Source organism: Tenrec ecaudatus, chromosome 2 (assembly GCF_050624435.1).
Source record: "Tenrec ecaudatus isolate mTenEca1 chromosome 2, mTenEca1.hap1, whole genome shotgun sequence".
Taxonomy (NCBI): domain Eukaryota; kingdom Metazoa; phylum Chordata; class Mammalia; order Afrosoricida; family Tenrecidae; genus Tenrec; species Tenrec ecaudatus.
In genome coordinates this window covers 223,408,506-223,428,654 of record NC_134531.1, presented here as the reverse complement: position 1 = coordinate 223,428,654, position 20,149 = coordinate 223,408,506, and the positions used below count along the sequence as shown (strand labels likewise).

Genomic DNA, 20,149 nt, shown 5'->3' with positions numbered 1-20,149 from the left:
CCAGCGTAGTGCTACGCAGACTTTTGGAAAGCCTTCCCACCACTCAGCATGGGCTGTGACTACGTACAGAGAAATCACCCTGAGGCCACTCCTCCTAGTCTCCAGAACAGGGATGCTGCCCGAGCTAGGTGAACACAAACAGGTAGAGCCCAGGGTGCTCAACTCTTGGTGGGGACCCTGTACCAACTTCTCTTTGCTTCTCTCCGTTTTCCTACAGGTCTGTAGGCCATCCGGGGAGGCCAGAAAGCCAGTCCATCTGAGACTTGACTGAAAACAGCTCCCAGAGCCCCTCAGGGGCAGGTGGCAGTACCTGGTCACTGGCCAGCTCCAGAGAGGCCAAGGCCTCCATGTCCAGGAAGAGGTCAGTCTCGGCTTGGGCGGCCTGGCCCCGCAGCTGCTTCTGGGCGTCCAGGTTCTCGCAGTGGACCAGCAGGGCCCGGAGGAGACCTGTGAGGAGCTGCAGGAGGGCTGGCCCCGCACTCCTGCCCAGCTGTGAGGAGGAGGACATGAGCCCTCAGTCTCTGGACAGCGACTGCCTGCCCTGGTGTCAGAGGGGCAGTCTGGGCAGAGTGGAACACAAGGCTTGAGAAGGGGACCGCGCTGAAGACAACAGTCCCCTTACGCAGAGAACAGGGGGCTTCAAAGCCTTCATGGACAAACAGAGTGACAAGATCATGTTTCCCCCACGTACTTCCCCCCACGTACTTTCAAAGACTCCCTCGCGTTTGCAAAATGCCAATAGGCTCAAACACACCTTTCATGCAATAGGTGTGTCTGCCTGAATCTGGAAAGGGGCATCTTGACAAAATGAGGGGATAGGACATACCTCCAAGGCTCGGCTTAGCCTTGTATGAACCAACTGCATGGGCACAGGACGCTAAATGAGGTGAGTGCCCCCAGAAAGCCCGTGGGAGGGAGGGCCTTGCTCTGGGGGTGCCAATGGTTAGTGTGCTTGGGTGCTCTCTGAAAGGTTCGAGGGCCCCGTCAACCCAGATTCCAGAGAGGAGAGGGCTGGCGATCTACTCCTGAGAGTCGCTGAGAATCTGCGGGCCCACTTCTGCTGAGACGTGCAGGGCTCAGCATGAGCTGGGGTGGACTCAGTGGCCACTGGCTCACACTAGCTTTTCCTCCTGACTAGCAGTTGTCTCAACGACATGGGGGGGGGGGTGGCATGGGGCTTGCCCTCTGCAGCTGCTTGCTCCCAGGAGGGGCTTGCCCTGTGGCCCAGCCACAGGACTCCCATGCGGGCTGGGTCAACAGTGTCCCTGGAGCCGATCCCAACACAGTGACCCCACAGCTAGATTCCCTATGGCCTAACTGCTCTGCCACCAGGCTTCTTCCGCCCAGCCCTGTCTCTCCTTTGGATCCCGCAAAGTCCCGGTATCTGGGGGTGGGAAAGCTTGGCAGGGGTGGGGACGAGGCTGACCTGGCTGAAGTTCTCCACGGTGGTCCGGAGGTAGAGCAGCAGCTGTTTCGCGGCGCGGGGGACCTGCTGCAGTGGGATGTTCGGGATGGCTGCCTGCAGCTGGGCCTCAACACCCTCATGCAGGAGCGCGCCCTCCTCCTCATAGGCCACCTTGAGCAGCTCGGTGAAGGGGGCGCCCGGGGCAGGAGCACGGGGTGCAATGCTGTCCGAGGCCTGCAGAGGCTGAAGGGAGACAAGTCAGCAGGGAGGAGACCCAGGGTGAGTGATGCGCCCCACCTGGGGGCATCTCAAAGTAGCCACGAGTCATTAAGAAGCTCGTTGAAGTAAGCCACGGTCTACTATGGTGCCACGGTGGCTCCTGATGTGGTCCATGCTGAGCATGAGGGCCCGGCATTGGGCAATGCTAAGCTGGAGACCCCACGCCCCGATGTGTTAGAACTCCGACCCCTGTACCTGGGGGCAAGGGTCATGCCTGAGCAGGGTAGGTTCCAGATCTAACCACCTCTGAACTGGACACGGCAAAATGGACTCAACAGGGAGGGTGCATGCGAGGATCCAGGAGGGAAAAATCAACAGGGTCGAGACCCGGATGCACAGTCACCTCCAGGACTCAGGGAGAAGACATAGTGTTTTCCAAGGTCTGCCCTGGGCTCTGTGGGAAAGGCAGTGCTCACCAGGGCCTCACGGGACTGCTCCGGGATCCAGAGGCTGTAGTATCTGCGAAACCGGCAGAGCTGCTTGCCCCACGGGGAGCCCGACAAGGGCTCTAGCTTGTCGGACGCCTGGAGCAGCAGGCACAGAGCCAGGGGGTCCCTCTGGGTGTGGAGGAGGTCCGTCAGCACTGCCGTCAGGTAGGCCACGATGCTTGCCCCTGCCAAGGACGAGAAGCGGGGTGGTTTTCCATGAGCCCCTTCTAGGATTCATGTGCAACTCAGCGTCCCACGAATATCCGAGACCCAGGAAGGCCAGGCCAGCTCTGCAGCTCCCCAGGAAGGGAGAGGCTGCCACTGCAGAGGGTCCTGGTGGGGTAGTGTCTGCTGTGTCACGTCAGCCCCAATGATCCACTGCGGACTCGCATTTCCACGGCCCAATCTCACCCGGAGATCGCCGGGTCGCCTTGTCCGGCTTCATCTGAGAGCTATACAGAAACCTGTTCGGCAATCACATCAACCTGATCACACCTCCACGGGCAGATGGTGCGAGGTGGCTACTCATGAGGTGACTGGATTAGGCTTCTGTGGTTAAAAGCACACATGGCGCACAGCCAGACTTCCATGCTAGAGCCCCAGGGGTGGAGACCCAGGGACAGAGAAGGGGAGGCAAAAGCTGTGGTGCCACGGACAGGCTAGGTGCCCCCGTCAGTCCTCGTTCCTGGCACATGTCTCCAGAGCCGGGACCACGTGACAGATTCATCACATCCAGGCCTGGACATGGCTCGTCCTGCCAACTGCCCACTCCCCTCCCCTCGCATAGTGACCCTGCTTCGCTGTGTCGGGATGGCACAGCTCCAGGAGGGGGACCATCCCCTGGAGGACAGTCAGTGAGGACAGAATCTGCCAAACAGGCCTATGACAAGGCCATGCAGTCACCGAAAGGTGCAGGCTTATCACTGCACCCAAACGTGCACTCCCCTGACTGCGCCACTGAGTTCAGTGTGGGCAATTCCCGACACCCAGCAAGTGATGACGCCTATTCCTAGCTTCAAGATAGCAAAAATATCAGCCCCCGGCCAAGCCTCCTCACCCTGTACTCAGAGCCCAGCCAGGTGGATAGTTATCGATGTGGCAGGACAGAGTGTCTGCAACTCTGAGCTTCCAGCAAGAGAGTTGCTACCTCCTACCCCACACTGACTCTGCTGACCTGATGCAGCCAGAACACGTGGGCCATAAATGGGTACCTGCTTTCTTCTCGGTCCCAAGGAGTAACTTATTCCTGGCTTCCAGGGCTGCGGGGACCACCGCACTGAATGGGAAGGTGAGCAGGATCATGTCTTCATTCAACGAGAACCCAATTTCCTCATCCAGGCCTTCGCTGCCCTCCACCAGGACATCCACCATGTCCAGGACATCTGAAACAGAAAGTGGGGGGTCGGGGAGCTCAGGTAAGAGCCTCCAGAGATTCCCCAGAAAGGACCCCCGAAACCAAACTCCCTGCCATGAAGCCGATGGCTCACATTGACCCTACAGGCCAGGCCAGAGCTACTCCCGTGGGTCCCCGAAGCTTTAACTCTTTCTTCCATCTTTCTCCCGTGGATCAGCAGGTGGTTTCAAACTGCTGACCTGTGGCTAGCAGTCCAGCTCAGAACCATGACGCCACTCGAGCTCCGAAACCAAGAACCCAGGCAGGAGAACATTTCAAAGAGAGACAATAAAATGATACTTTTCTCAGGGAAAGAATCAACACCCGGTTTGGTCTACACTGATACTTGGCCTTCATAAAGCCTCAAGATCAAAATAAAGTCATTTCAAGATCTTTGCCAACAAAACACAGGTTACTCGGTTCAGTTAACCAAGAAGCACCCCCCCCCCAATTCCCAACAAATTAGAATCTGGAGTGGGGAGAACTTAAATTTACAACGGGGAGGGGAAGGAATTAAGACACCCCACATGGCCTCAAGTGATGCTGGGAAGAGAAGCCTGGGGGGTTACCCTGGCATTCTGATTTGCCAAAAGCAGAGCGGCACAGTTGTATCCCAGGGCGAATGCCACGTCTGGGGAGGGAGTGTAGGGATTCAAATCTTGTCTTTGCTTCTGACTGGCTGTGTTGGCTTAGGCACGTTGTTTAACCTCTCTGTGCCGCAGCTGCCGGGTCTACAAAATCATTAACCTCCCCCCACTCCTAGGGTTGCTGAGGACCCTGGGTGACACACGGAGTTTGCTCTCAGCGCCTAACTACAAGCTGGGCTGTTCAAATCCGCGGCAGAGACCTGGCGCTCTACCTCCACAAGCCAAGCTAGTGGAGTACTCAGGAGCTCTGCTCTGCTGGCCCACGTGGGCCCCATGAGCCTAGGCTGGGAAGCACTGGACAAACGAGAATGCACCACCAAGAACCGGTAGCTGTCGAACTGGTTGGCCAGTCATTCCATCAACAAGTTCGGCAGTTTACATTTCCGTCCCCTGACGCAAAGAACCGGCGGGGGCACCTGCACTCAGCGTGAAGGCAGAACGGCAACGCGCGCCCCCTTTATTCCACCGAGAGGACCCCCAGCAGCACGCGAGTGAGGGCCGTACCGTCAATGTGGGAGATGGGGATGCTGACGTCGTCGGCCTCTTGCTTCGTCAGAGTGGCCTGCAGGGTGCTGGCTTCTTGGACAAAGTCAGAGGCTTTGTCTGTGTATGAATACGGATTTGCCACCAACGTCAGTAAGACCTGGGAGTCATGGGGGCAAGGGCAGAGCGTGCAGATGGTCACAAGGGCAACGGGGAAAGGCCGCAGGTGCCGGCGGTCACAGTAAAGGGAAGAGAGCTTCGTCTGCGCAATGATTTTACTTCGGTTTCCTCTCTGACCCATCCCGACCCCCTGACAGAGCAGGACTGCTCCACAGGGCCGCCCGCCTCCCAGGTGGGCATCTTCACAGAAGCAGCCTCTGCCTCGTCTGCTCGCCCGCACAACCAAGGGCGGGTCTGAACCGCTGACCTTCCAGCTGCACCCGGCCCCCTCGCCCCCACAGGATGCCTCATCTATGTCCTACTACTGCTTGGTGCGAAAACCCATTCTCAAAGCGCATACCAAAAACTTATTGCGCAGATTCAAAAAATAAAGCAGATACGAAAGTTTCAGCCAGAGTTAGGAAGAAAGGGCATGCATGCTTACGCTTTCCAGAAAGTGAATCACGGCCTCTTTTCCCCCCTCCGGCATGTGGTCCAGGTGCTCCAGCCACAGCTCCAGCTCCTTCCAGGTGTGCTCAAACACCCCCGTGTCGCGCAGGATCTGTCAGGAGGCAGAGGCTCAGTGGAGACTCAGGAGGAGCCTGCATCCCAGGGATGCAGAGACACCATTAGTGTGCCCCCAGCAGAGGGCAGAGGCTCGTGGGGCATGCTTCTTCGCCAAAGCCACAACTTACTCAAAACCAGGGGTGGGATCGCCCGGGCTCCTCACCATAGGAGGCCCTTAAACCCATCAATACAGCTCATCCAAGAGAAGAGTACCAGCCATCACATTAGGGATATGTTCATGACAAGTCTGGCCAGGCTGGCCGGAGAAGGATGCTATGAATACCCAAATGGCCCTCAGCAGGACAACAGGCTCCCCACCCCTGGTCTAAGCATTCTTCCTTCCAAATATGATCCCCACTGCCCAGGGCAACCAGGAAACCAGCAAAGATGGTCCTGTGCTAAGACACCATAAAGCCTCATGCTCTGCTTGGGTCCTGTCCCCAGTTCCTAAGTGGAAAGCAAGACTCCCTGCCAGCCAGTCGAATCCAGCTCAGGGCGACCCTAGAGGGCAGGGTGGAACTTGCCCTGTGGGTTTCCAAGACTGAAACACTTCTTGGGAGTAGAGCGCCTCACCTTCCTCCCACAGAGCAGCTGTGGTTTCAAACTGCTGAATGTGTGGCTAGCAGCACAACGTGTAGGCACTATGCCTCGGGGGGCTCCCTGCTCCGCAAACAAGGGGAGAAAACCTGCAGCTGCAGCTGCAGCCGGATCTCCACCTGGCTATGGAGGGACGAGCAGAGCGTGCAGGACTCCTGGAGCCCTCCTGGCTGCCCACCCCTTGGCAGGCGCAGACTGCCCCCGGATAGCGAGCCAGTCATGTCACCCAAAGGGGCGGGAGCTTGAACAAGAAGCAGCCACCGTTTCCAACAGGAGAGAACCTGCTCTGAACCTGGACTTGCTCTGGGGGTGCATGGGAGTGACTGATGATGGTATGTGGCCTGAGCACACAGACTTTGGGTCTACAGTGGCCTCTGGCACAGAGCCCAGGGGCAGAGTGCACCTAGGGCAAACCGGACCAGGCTGATTTCACCACCCCTTAGCAGTTTAAAAAGGGGGTGCTCCACGGGGGTGCCCATGGCTGACAGCAAGGAGTTGGCGAACTCCTAGAGGAAACTGCCCAGTCCTTCTGCGGAGGCCCCTCTGGGGCGATATGAACCACTGACCATTCCGTTAGTAGGCAAGCGCTTAGCCCCGTGGGCCGCCCAGGGACTGCCTCTTGCAGTTTGTGGTCATGGGAGCTGCCTGGCATTATGTTCGCACCTGCACTGCCTGTACAGAAACCGTGGCCTATGGGAATCCAGGGCTAAACCAAACAGCAAACCCACTGCTGCCAAGTCGATTCTGACTCACGGGGACTCTTTCCAACCGAGGGAACCATCCCCATGGGGTATCCAATGCTGTGATCTATACGGTCGCTATGAGGTGGAATTGACCGGACAGAAGTTAGTTGTTTTCTTTGTTTTTAATCTTTTCGAAGAGTAGACGGCTTCCTCTCTCTCCAGTGCAGTGGCTTACCCCACCTTACCCCACTGTGCCACCTGGGCTCCATGTCCAGAGGCTCAGTCCTCAAGCAGCTCGGGGGAGGAGACTAAAGGGCCAGGAACCAGCCAGGAAGCGCCAGACTATGTAGGCTCAACAGCAATGGTAGACAGGAGACACTAGCTCTCCTCCTGCAACAGCAAGAGCGGACGGACCTGGGGCGGCAGAGCCCCAGCCAGAGCAGGGAGGGGAGTAACAAATGGCTCAGCCCGAGTGTGTCCCAGGATGGACGTTGGCGTCGTGGGGAGGGGTCTCTGGGACGAAGTCCCCAGGAAGCCTGAGAGTCTGCAGGTGAAGACGAGGCAGAGCCCACTGAAGAGCCACTGCCCAGGGCCGTGGGGCATCCCTCCCTCAGTACAGTTCTTGCAGCAACCTGTGGTGTGAGTATCCCCATGCATCATGGGAAATGGTTCCAAAGAGATGAAGGAACTTGTCCAGTGCCACCAGTAGGCAGGGACAGGATGTGAGCGCTCACACTTCCTCCCCTTCATGAACAGCGCACCCATGACAGCTACTTTTACAACAGTCTTTCAATGCAGCCTTCGGGCAGCAAGGGTTTACTGAGCTGCTCCTGCAGGGAGGACCTGGCCGACCTCCTCTCGGTGCAAGGCCGGGGGAGGACACAGAATGCTCACCTTGATGATCAGCAGTTTGGTGGACAACTTGAGCTGTGAATGGCCACTGGTCACAAACATCTTCATCAGTAAGTAAAACACCGACCTGTCTCCTCCGACAATTTCTGCATCTGGGCCCTCCTAGGGTTACGACATTAGAAAAACAAGGGGGCTATCACTTGCCGGACACACAGTGTGTGCCTGGAGGAGGCCAGGCCCTTTCCAGGACGGCACTGTAATTCACGCCTCGGCTAGACACCTTTCTATTTTATTCTTGATATTTCATTTATGATGCAGCTGGGAAGTGAGGGCCGTCTCCCAATCCCCCAGCAACAGTCACGGAAGTAACCATGGAGAGCATGAGAGCAGGACGTTGCTGTGACCTGTGCTGCCTGAAAAGCTGTACCTGTTTTACTTAGTGAAAACGGAGGCAACTGCGGAGCGGGTGACTCCCTTGCCCTGTTTGATGGTAGAGCTGGGGGTGAGAGGCTATCCTGTGAGGGGCGGCAGGGCAAGAATAGGCCACGGCATCAGGAAGCCAGCTCTGTTCAGGCCAACCGTTCATACATCCACTGAAAAAGGCCGTTGGGCTTTGAGCACATGTCTCAGAGAAACACCAAACCAAAACAAACTCACTGCCATCGAGTCGATGCCAACTCACGGCGACCCTACAGGGCGGGGGGGGGGGGGACTGCCCCTGTGGGTTTCTGACACTATAACTCTTTATAGAGTAGAAATCCCTCTTTCCCCTGAGGAGTGGCTGGTGGTTTTGAACTGAAGACCTTGCAGTTAGCAGCCCAATGTGTAACCACTGCCCCAGGGCTCCTTCTGAAAAGCGCCGAGCTCCAAATCCCCAGCCCCAAGCCAGTCAGTGTTTCACTGCAGTGAGGAAGGTCCAAACAGCACACAGTGGTGGGGTTAACGAGGCCCAGAGGCCGGCCAGCTGATAAAGCCTGGCATGTGTAAGGTGAGGCATGGGAACAATGGGCTACTTGGATAATAAGGGTTCTGTGGTAGTTACACAATTTCATGCCAACTTGATAAATACGTCTAGGGGTGGCGTCTAGCCTGTCAATCAGGTCACAGTCTGACGATGCCTCCTTGCGGACGTGGCCTTCTCATGAGGATTCTGGGAACTTCCTCTTTCTCCTGGGAGGCAGATCACATTCTCTCTCTGCTTCACCTGCCTGCTGAGGAGACACACTCAGGAGTTGGAGGAGCCATGTGGAGATGCTTCCACCACCACTGGATTCACATGACTTTTCACCCACCTGCCTGCGACCTTCCTGCATTGGGTATCATTGTGAGCGGCTACGTGAGTCAGAAAAGGAATCTATGGACTAGTATGGGACGTATGGGCTAATATCAGACTTATGGACTTGATCTGGACTGGGCTGGGATGCTTTTTTGATATATAATTGCTCTTTGCTATCAAGCTGTCTCTTGAACACCGGAGTGTCTCTGGATATTTTCCTCGAGTCAACTCAGACTAACACAGGTTCCTTCATATTAAGGTTTCTCTCAAGAGTGTGAACAATTGATACGCCTAGCTCTTAATCAAAAGGTTGGCAGTTCAACCCGACCCAGAGCCCCCTTGGAAGAAAGGTCTGCAAGCTATTACACACAAGAGAAGCCTGGGTGTCGACTGGCTCAACTCCTTCCAACTGTAGTGACTAGAGAAATACCAGATTGCCCACCAAGCCAATCATGTCCACATTTACCACTCAGTGATCCGGATTTCATTTTTTATGCTGTGCCAAACATATTGATATCCTCATTCAAAAGACCCCACCGCCATGAGCATACACTAAGTGCCCTCCTTGGTAACCGCTAGTAACTCTCAGCTTCTACAGTATTTGCTTCATGTAAATGATCTCACACACTACTTGTCCTTTTGCAGCTGACTAATTCTACCCAGGAGTTCTGGTGGCGTCGTGGGTTCACGTTAAGCTGTGGTCTTAAAGGTCTGCAGTTCGGAACCACCAGCCCCTGAGGGTGAAAGATGGGGCTTCCTACTCCCGTGAAGAAGTCGCCTGGGAAACTAGCAGGGGCAGTTTGGTTTGGGCTTTAGTCCACCCAGCATGCTTTCAAGGTGCAGTCATGCGTCAACAGGGCTTTATCCTCCCTGAGCCTGACTGATGTTCCACCGGGTCTATGCAGCACGTTTTGTTGACTCATCCATCAGCCATTTTTGGACACGGGCTTCTGTCTCAGCCTTCCCTTCGCGTGTGTGCACACCAGGACGGACATTTCTGGGTCAGGTGGGCAGCTTTTCCCACCGGGGACTGCCAGGTTTTATATTCCCACAGCAGTGAACGAGGACTCCAGCCTCTCCACAGCCTCACTGACACTCCCTGTTTCACTAATTATCTGGCTGACACTGCCCAGATTGGCCGGGGTGTCACCCATCTCTCTGTGGTCTCTGGCTGTCACGGATTGCTTTGGGCCCCCGTCAGTAAGTGTCAACTTGGCCAGGTCATGACTCTCAGTGGTTTCGCAGCCATGCAATGAGGTCACTGTGGTCGTTACGTGGTGTGAACTGATGTGATGTGAGGGCCTGAAGGTGCGGGCAACACCCTTCATCCATCTCAGGGTTGAGGTCCAGGAGCTGCCTGGGGTGTGACCTACAGCACCTTCCCTAAGAAGATTTCAAAGAAAGGAGCAGGCTTCGAAGGGACCAGACCAGCACTGGGAAAGAAGAGCTGAGAGTGGAGCATCTCCTTTGGATCCAGGGGCCCAGGCCCTCCCACACCTGGGGCAAGATTGATGTCAAGAGCTCTCCCAGGGGTGCTGGGCCCACACATGTTGAAAGGAGACAAGGACCTTTCTGTGGGGGAAACCAGCACCTCACATTATGATGGTTCTGGTAGGCGCATTGTACGGTTATGATATATAAACATTAAAGTCACAGAGAATAAGAGAGATAGAAAAGAAGTTAAAATAAAGGAGTCAGACAGATTTCATGGTAGCATGTTCACCTCCGGGACGGCCATGATCTCACCAGGCAGGTCTGTGCACAGCACAGGCAGAGGAAAGGGGAGAAGAGAGTGAGAGCGATTTATTTCTAACCAAGGCTCATATATCTTTTGGGGACGTGCAAGCCCCCTGATTACAGGTAAAAACATACGTCACAGGAAGGGGTTGTACTATAGGCAATACAGTAATGAGAGGGGGACGATCTAGGGGTAATACATGCCATAGGAAGAGGAGGGATTAAGGGTACACATGTGACATGAAGGGCGGATCCTTGATTCAGGGTGGCAGCCTAACCTTGGATGTCATTGAGCTGGTTTGACCTATTCTGAGCTCTCCAGGGAAACAGTCACTATCCTATCAACAGGGTGTGAGCTTCACCTAAGATGGACCAGACCTCACTCTGATTGCTCTGGATGGCGGATGCCTTCAGGGAGAATATCTCCAAACATGGGACCTCCCACCATGTGTTGGCAAGCAGCCTCTGAGCTTTGGCACAAAGCTGGGGAAAAGCCTATTTCTAGCCCACACCTTTCTTCAGAGCTGAGAGAGGGAGAAAGCCTTCCCATAGCAGGTACCCTGACTTTGGACTTCTAGCCTCCATGAGAGAATGCATCTGCTTGAGAATGCCCTCCGGCAGCACTAGAGAACTACCCCGTGTCAGTAACCTCAGTGAGGTACAAAGGTCGAGGGCAGAGCATGGGTGGAAACTGCACAGGAGGGGGGTGTTCTGGTCCCACCACTTAGTGTTGAGCGCCTGCAGACACTTCTCTCCTTGCTTGAGCTGTGACTCTGGGAAGCCTGGCCCACAGTGAGCTCTTAGGAAAAGGCCAAGCAACTAAAATGCAGGTGAACTGTAGGCAGGTGGGACTTACAGGGAAAACAGTATTCAGATCCCAGTGCCTCATAGTCCTAAACTTCCCTGGGTGGTGGTCTGCAGCAGACCTAAGCCACTACTGAAATAACGAAGCACACCTACACAATACTGAATTTTGCACGGACACGTCTTCTCTCTGTGTAGCATCCCGTGTTTAAATACACAGATGAACACCCTTACCTTTTGTTAGGATTTCCGGAAAGCCCTAGAAGACATTAACCCAAATCCACTGCCATCAAGTGGACTGACTCACAGTGACTCCGTAGGACAGGGCACAACTACCCTGTGGGTCTCTGAGGCTGTAGCTCTTTACGGGAGTAGAAAGCCCCTCTTTTCTCGGCAGTGCGGCTGGTGGTTTGGGGCTGCAGACCTTTTGGTTCGCAGCCCAATATGTAACCACTAGGCTTCCAGAGCTTAAGAATATAGGAAACAACAACAAAGAGAGTCCTTCCGGGCAATCTATGCTGCTTCTCCCCGCATTCAACCCTCTCCTGACTTGGCACCTAGTACCAAGCCTGCCCTAGGAATGTATGACTCCAAAGATGAGAGACTTCTAAGTGACGAGAGTGAGAAACAGTCTCATTAAAAACAACTAAAAACTACCTATCTTACCCACGAAAAAGGAGCCCAGCGATGTAACCGAGAAATTGCTGAAACCCAGATGAAGGCTGAGCATGATAGTGGGACAAGAGGAAAGTCAAAGGAAATAGAGGAAAGAACTAAGCAACAAAGGGCATTTATTGAGGTCTAAATACTGGCATGTACATATGTAAATGTACTTATATAAGAGGACGGGGAAATAGATCTACATGCATATAATTATAAGTTTAGTATTAAGGCAGCAGATGGACATTGGGCTTCCACTCAAGTACTTAATGCAAGAACACATTGTTCATTAAATTGGCATTCCATGATGCACACCTTCCCGACATGATTGCTGAAGAATGTGTGCATAAGCAAATGTGGTGAAGAAAGCTGATGGTGCCCGGCTATCAAAAGATATAGAGTCTGGGGTCTTAAAGGCTTGAAGATAAACAAGCAGCCATCTAGCTGAGAAGCATCAAAGCCCACATGGAAGAAGCACACCAGCCTGTCTGACCACGAGGTGTAGAAGGGACCAGTTATCAGACATCAAAGAACTAAAACTCCTATCAGTGGGTGCCTACCTTCCGATACGATCACTAAAGATAAACGTGTGCATAAGCAAATGTGGTGAAGAGAGCTGATGGTGCCCGGCTATCAAAAGATATAGCATCTGGGGTCTTAAAGGCGTGAAGATAAACAAGCGGTCATCTAGCTCAGAAACAACAAAGCCCACAAGGATGAAGCACACCAGCCTGTGTGACCATGAGCTGTTGAAGGGATCAGGTATCAGGTATCAAAGAACGAAAAATCGTATCATTGTAAATGTGGGTGAGTGCGGAGTAGAGACTCAGGGCCCATCAGTGGGCAACTGGACACCCCCTTGCTGAGGGGTTGTGGGGAGATGAGCCAGTCAAAGTGCAGAGTAGCATCAATGAAACATGCAACTTTCCTCTGGTTCTTAAATGCTTCCTCCTCCCCACTGTCATGATCCCAGTTCTGCCTTGCAGGTCTGGGTAGACCAGAGGATGCACACTGGTACAGATAGGAACTGGAAACAGGGAATCCACGACAGATGACCCTTTCAGGTCCAGTGGTGAGAGTGGCGATGCCTGGAGGGTGGAAGGAAGTGGGGTGGAAAGGGGGAACCAATGACAAGAATCTACATATAGCCTTCTCCCTGGGGGGTGGACAGCAGAGAAGAGCGGGGGGGGGGTGGGCATCCGTCAATGTAACATATGAAAAAATAATAATACTTTATGAACTATGAAGGTTTCATGAGGGAGGGGAGAGTGGGGAGGTGGAATGACGAACAGATATTAAGGGCTCAAGTAGAAGGCAAATAGTTTGAGAATGATGATGGCAACAAATGTACATATGTGCTTGACACAATGGATGGATGGATGGATCGTGATAAGAATTGCAAGAGACCCCAATAAAATGATTTCTAAAAAAATAAAGTAAAAGGAGCCCAGGCGGCATCTTGGGAGAAAGATGGGCCTTTCCTCTCCCATAAGGAGTTAGTCTCGTAAATTCAGAGGCAAATCTGCGCTGTCCCACAGGGTCGCTATGAGCCGGCGCTGACTGGATGGCAGTGGGTTCGGTCTGGGTTTCTACTCCTCAGGTGCTTTTTCAGGCGGGACACGCTAGAGTCTGCTCCAACTCACGCTGTGACCTCATTCGGTCAGAGGAGAGCTATGCTCACAGGGTTTCCAGTGGCTGAATTTTCAGAAACCAGGTTGCTGGGCCTTTCTTCCAAGGCACCTCTGGCAGAGGTAAAACCCTGTGCAAACCGTTTGCAGAGGTGTGCAGGCCTGGTGGACAACCCCAGCTTCTCTGCAAGAGGAGTCATACCCATCATGCCCACAACCATGCCAGGCATCTGATGTCATTGGAAATCTCTGGGCAAGAAAGCCCATAGCCCAGCAGGCTAGTCCACAACAGACCCCTGCCTGCCGCCTACCTGTGCCTTCAGCCAGGAGAACTTGCTGGCGGGCAGCTCCAGGGCCACCTTCAGTAGGTGGTGCTGCAGAAGGGGCGGGACCTGGTCACGAAGGCCCTGCTCCAAAATGACACCTAGGGTGCAAAAGCAGAAACACAGCAAGTCACAAGAGACACAGAACTCCACATCTGAGGCCAGGTGCCCTCTGGGGCTCCGTACCTCATCCTGTCTCTTAATCTGCGGTCCACCCACATGCTCGCCTGACAGCATCTCCTTCCCCCCAAACCAAAACCATTCTGTCTCTCCTGACAACATCTCCTTTTCCCCAAAACCAAACCCATTCTTTCTCCTAGTAGCCCTACGGGTGCAGGGCAGATTTGCTCCAGTTTACAAAAGCTGTCCTTAGGTCACCAGGCCTTTCTTCCTCTGTACCTTTGGGTGGATTTAAGCAATCGACCTTTTGGTCAGTAGACCAGGGCTTGATCACAGATGCCTCCCAAAGATTCCCTCCCAAGGTTTGCCCAAACCCCTGAAAAGAGTCCAAATCCATGTGCCCTCCAGCTACATGGACATCTTCCCACAGCTCACCCTGCCCACTCTACCTCATGCTGTACCCCAAATGCAGCCAATCGGTAACACTCACACACACACACACACACACACACACACACACACACACACACCCGTGCCTGCTCCAGAGACTGGCACCTATGGGCAGGGACCAAGGTGCCAGCATGCATCCTCACCCTGTGGTCTGGCCTCTAGATTCCTCCAATGCTTGAGAAGGACCAGGCGATCAAGGACCAAGTGGCCACGGCCTAGCAAATGTCACATTCTCACGGCAAGAAGGACCCTTTACTTTCAAACAAGTAAACTGTTAATTACAGCCTTGGGGGAAGACCATTTCAAGAGCATGTGTAAATTCCAAGAATGGCAATCTTCCAAGGGTTCTTCTATAGGCCAAACTATAAAGCTCTTTTTACTGGACGACCTTCACCATCAAGGGAGCAGGGCCAGAGAAGTTCACTGTGGCTCGGACAAGTAGTCTGAACCCAGCTCACAGGGGTAATCCTGCATGAGTCCATTCCAGCTCACAGTGCTCCTACAGGGCAAGGGACACAGCCCCTGAGGGATCCCGGGACCAGAACTCTCTAGGAGAGCCTCGTCTTTCTCCCACAGGGTGGCTGGTGGTTTCACACTGCTGGCCTGGGGGTTAGCAGCCTGCTGCGTAGCCCACTGCACCGCCAGAGCCTGGTTAAAAGTGGCTCTGCGTGAAAGGGCCGCAACTTCTAAGGGCCTCTGTTTCCGTTCCAGCCCTACACCCTGCGCCCTTCGGAAAAGGCTGTGGATTGTCCGCAGCAGGATGCAACTCAGGCCAGGCAGCTTGGCTCTGCCCCTCCAATCTCGCTGCTGCAAAGTGCTCCCCTGACGTTACTGAAGGAGGAGTCCATGCGTGTCAGACACAAGTGCCCCAGCCTTTCCAAGGCACTGCCGTTCAGAAGGTGATCACCTGCCTTCCATCGTCTCTGGGTGGGCTCCAACCACCAACCTTTGGGCTAGTAATCAAGCCCTTGGCCATTCATGCAGCCAGGGGATTCCATTTTTAAAACACTGGCCCAGATCAAAAGAACCAGGCTGGTGGGACCAGAGATGCCAGCACAACTGCCCGCCAGCCTGCAGGCCCTTGGCTTCCTGCAGCCTCACCGGCAGAAAGGACAGAGCGGGGCCTGCCACCCTGGACACCCACCTTTCAGGAGCTTGCTGAAGTCAAAGTTGTACTGCATGACCACGTGGGGGACCACCTTCTGGTATAGGCATATGACCTGGAGCAGGACAGCTTTCAAAAGAAGGGTTTCTGCATCATCTGGGACCAAGCAAAACAGTTGGCATTAAGAAGTATGCCTCAAGGGTTCATGGGGGGGCGGGGTGGGGGGAGTGCCACGGGGAGGGAGCAGGGAAATGAGGAGCTGATACCAAGGACTCCAGTAGAAAGAAAAGGTTTTGATGATGATGGCAACAAATGTGCTTGACACAATGGAGAGACATATGGATTGTGCTAAGAATTGCACGAGCCCCCGATAAAATGATTTAAAAAAAAAAGAAGTATGCCTCTTTTCTCTCCTTGGTTAGCCATCAAGAACTCTGTGAGACCACTGGGCAGTCAGGAAAGGGGGCCCAATCCCGACTCCTGGCTGGGTCACTAACCAACTGCTGACTGAGCCCCAGGGAGACCAAGGAGTCTGTGCAGTAAAAACATAGATATATAAGATTTAAAATGTATGTCTAACTGGCCGGGTCAAGTGCCTGCCTCACCGCGGTGACCATGGACAGGCCTCTGAGGTCAGTGGCTGTCACAGGAGGAGGAGATGTGATATTCATGAGGCAGGAAGCCACAGCCCGGCCGGGGGCAGGTCTGTCTGGTGAGCACACACTGCACTGTGCTGTAGCAGCAGGAAGGGGACTCCTGCCCACCTCCATGTGCCGGCTGAGAGACACAAGTTAGAATTCAACCTGTGATTCCCAGCCAATTCCTCTCCGCAGGCCCCAAAGGGCGCCGGAGACCTCCAGTCAGAGGCCTTCCACCCAGAACTGCTATAAAGCCGCGCACACACACAGTCCTCACCGCTCTGCGGAACCACGTCGGCAGTGGGAGTCACGTCACCCTTCCCCTTTGCTTTCTCGCCATCCTGCTTGGCCTCTGGTTTTTTAAGGGTCTGCCACACCCACACGACAGTGTTCAGGTCTGGTAGCATCTAAAGGGGAAGCAGAGACACCAACCAACCTCAAGGTGCAGTCCCATTCGCAAGAAAGAGAACGGACGAGCGGAGGCCCAAGCACACATGGGTGAGAGAAAGGGAGTGGGGGTGAGAACGGCGGTGAGACTGAACGTGAGGGGGTGGGAGTCCGCGTGCCAAAGTCTGCCCGAGGGAGGGAGGGGGTGCACAGGAGCGTGTGAGAGCCTGCGGGAGCATCTGCGAGTGTGGGAGAGAATGCGGCCGAGGGGCACACAAGCCCCAGCGCCAGCAGGCCCTTGTGTGAAGTCCTAGGATGCACACAAGGAGCTGGTGGAAGGTCAAACACTGGAATACGGAAAACACCTATGAGGACCTGCTGACACCCTGAGGGACCCTGTCCAGGGCAGCCGGCCATTCCCACAGGAGAGCCGCCTCCTGCCGCCCTCCCACCCCCCACCCCCAGGAAAGCGCGCGGTATGCCCACAGGGCATGGAGGTTGGGAGGAGGGATGCACACGCCACCAGCACCCGGGAGAAGAAGCCATGAGAACCACACGACCCGCTTCTAGGTGTGTTCATTCCATCAGAGGGCTTCGGGGCGCTGCTCTGAGTGCAGCACCGCGGACCCTCAGCGGAAGGGGTCCGCCTCGCTCAGACCACAGCCGTTCCCACCCTGTGGCTTCAGCGCGACCTCGCGTGGCACCCGCCCTCCGAGCTCCCAGGATCGCCTGCCTTTTCTCTCTGGCGTCCTCGGGTGCAGAGCTCTCCGGGAGAGTGTGCGTCCGGCTTCCACACCTACCTTGCTCAGGGCTTCCCGGAAGAGCTGCACGAATTCCTCCATCGCCGCAGGTGAGTACACGCCTGGCTCGTGCCACACCTCTCGATCCAGGCAGTGAGCGATCGTCTTCGATGCGCGCTTCAAAATGACGGAAAGGAGGGACAGAGCTGTGTGTTTCACCGACGTGCTGTCCAGCTGGAGAGACAAGAGCGCCAAAATCTACAAACGTCTCCGGGGAGACGAGCAGATCCATGCCTGCCCCGCGTGGGACTGGCCGCAGCCCTTTCTGCGACAAGTCGCAGAGGACCCTCGAGTGAGAAGAGGCCCCTGGGGACCTGTCCTCTGACAGCCGCCAGGTCTGGCTCTATAGTCACTGCTGAGAACGCGGCCCGCGGCATTGCCTCATGGCTCTGGCTCTCTCGGTCTGAGTTGAATAAGCCTCTGAGAGAGGGATCTGCGCCACCAACCCCAGAGCCTAACTAGCCACTTCTGAAGGCACGTAACTTCCAGGGGGTGCGATGACCAGAAAATGCAACGGGTGTTGCAGCATGGAACGTCACTCCAGGCTCCACCGACACGCGGCCCAGTGCCGAGGCCGTGGACACCCAAGTTTCCCTCCTTCCGATGATACTCAGAATGACAATTGGGAAGGTCTTCCCAGCTCACTGCAGAGACCGAAAAAGGTTTCAGACCCATGCTGGGTCCAAGAGGAGCAAGCCACGACCCTTGGTCCTCACTGTGTGGGATCCGAGGGCCCGCAGTGTGGGCACCGCCTGGGAGCCTGCTGCGAATGCAGAGTCTCGGGCCTCACCCGGACCTGCTGAAGCAGAACGTGCCTTCTGACACAGTCTCGCTCAAGTTGGAGGGGCACTAACGAGGGGAGCTAACTTCGCTAAAGGTGCTCTGGTCTATTTCCCAGAACTCCAGGTATTGCCATCTGCCTACAAGGGGGCTTCAAAAAGTTCACGGGAAAAGAAAACCACCCTACGACCTTTCCCGCCACAGTCTGTGAACTTTTGGAAGGCCCTTGGTCATTGCAAACCACTCCACAGCGGTAATGTCTCTGACCTCCTGACTCTTCAGAGACAGCGCCCCAACCAAGTGTTCACGTCCACCCAAAGGGCTGGGAACAGAGCGCTCGCCCAGCAGCCTGGGACCCTGCAGCTAAACCCGATTTTCCATTTCTAAAACAAAGGCAGCGCTTTCCTTTCTGATTCAAAAATGTATGCAGCTAAATGTTCTCCTTAAACACTGCTGTAATCACATAAAAGTATTATTAAAACACTTTTTCCAGCCATAGGGTCACCCTTGAAGAGTTGAGTCTCCATGCTGAACTTCCTGAACCAGCTAGAGGAGCGGCCTGCGTGAACAGGGGCCACAGGCACGGCCGTCTCTGCCCCGGTTCTCCCTGAGAACACCTGCCCTGGAGGGCGACACACCTCTCCCAGGGCACACTCCTGCTGGCGTGGAGACGACAGGAGAAGCAAGGTGAGGCTCTGGGGGTGAAATGACCCCTGGCCCTCAGAGCAGCTGCATGCAACAGATGGCTTCCGGTTCTATTTCCTTACAGGCCCCGAAGGATAAAATGCCAGTGTCTCCCATCAAACACTGTGGGGAGTGGGGGTGGGGGGGTGCTCACTGGATCTGACTTTTGCTCACGAGGACCTGGCGGGCCGAACAAAAAGACGTGTCTGCTGAGGAACATACGGGCTTCCTTCTCCCAAACCCTCAGCCCACTGTTAGAGGTCATCAGAAGGTCTTCCGTACAATTGCATGGGCTCCTGCGTCTTCAACCCTCACAGTCACAGCCACCCCAGCACCAGCGAGCTGGCCAGTCCCGTCCCACCGGCAAGGGTAGGGGACATGAGGACAGAGACTGCACCTGGCCCACTAAAGCCACTCTGAACACCTGGCCTCCCTTAGGCACATCTTGCAACAACCTGGGTTTGGGGGCCGGGACCACAAGGGCCCCAAGATGCAGGTGTGCCAACAGTTTCTAGACAGCCATTCACAAGAGCCCATGGCGCTGCGGTGAAAGGTGAGTGTCCGCAGACGGCGGACTCTAGCAATTACATGAAATGCAAACAGCAATGTTTTCCTCCTGTGAAAGCAACCTTCAATAACACCCCTCAGAAGCCACCCCTCGCCACTCACTGAAACCCCAGGAAAGACCTGGCCAGGCCGCTCTGTGCCGCCTCATCCAGAAATGCTACACAGGAGACTTGAATCAGGGGCACTGGCCTGTAACCAGACCCGAGGTCTCTCCTCCCACCCTAGGGCAGGCCCAAGCCCCAGTGGTACAGGCGCTGGTTTAGTGGGCTTGGCTACTAACTGAAAGGCTGGTGGTTCCAGCCCACCTTGGGGCTCCTCAGGAGAAAGGCCCATTGACAAGAAATGAACCCCCAAGCCGGTAGTCCCAAATCCATGCCCCCACAAAGCCAGTGGGAAAGTTCTGGAAGCAGCATACATTTAAAGCCTGGGTGAACATGGTCTTGTTGCAGACCGGAGGCACGGTGGTCACCATCACCATCTGGAGGAGCCGAGGCAAGGGGACAAACTCCCTGGTCTGAAACGCCCGGGAAATCTCCGGCTGGGCCTCGTAGATCTACGGAAAGAAGAGAGTTACTTGGCGCCAGGGGCAGATGTCAAAGCCAGAGTGGATTTCAGGCGCCTGGCAGAGAAGTCAGTGAAACTGTTAGTGACCAACACCCAGGGTTTTCCCAGGGAGAGGATCCAGAAGGGTAACTAC

At 55.0% G+C, this 20,149-nt stretch overlaps 1 protein-coding gene across 1 annotated transcript in view; it reads right to left on the bottom strand.

Moving 5' to 3' along the window:
• The window catches only part of URB1 (URB1 ribosome biogenesis factor), a 77,378-nt gene that overhangs the window by 36,942 nt on the left and 20,287 nt on the right, over positions 1-20,149 (bottom strand). Inside the window, exons 10-21 of the mRNA XM_075542372.1 lie at positions 19,868-20,005; positions 17,422-17,595; positions 16,512-16,641; positions 15,636-15,752; positions 13,910-14,022; positions 7,536-7,655; positions 5,240-5,356; positions 4,657-4,795; positions 3,324-3,494; positions 2,101-2,297; positions 1,427-1,648; positions 311-490 (exon numbers count right to left, since the gene is read on the bottom strand). Coding sequence (XP_075398487.1) covers positions 311-490; positions 1,427-1,648; positions 2,101-2,297; positions 3,324-3,494; positions 4,657-4,795; positions 5,240-5,356; positions 7,536-7,655; positions 13,910-14,022; positions 15,636-15,752; positions 16,512-16,641; positions 17,422-17,595; positions 19,868-20,005 — 1,818 coding nt within the window. The remainder of the gene's footprint in view (positions 1-310; positions 491-1,426; positions 1,649-2,100; positions 2,298-3,323; positions 3,495-4,656; positions 4,796-5,239; positions 5,357-7,535; positions 7,656-13,909; positions 14,023-15,635; positions 15,753-16,511; positions 16,642-17,421; positions 17,596-19,867; positions 20,006-20,149) is intronic.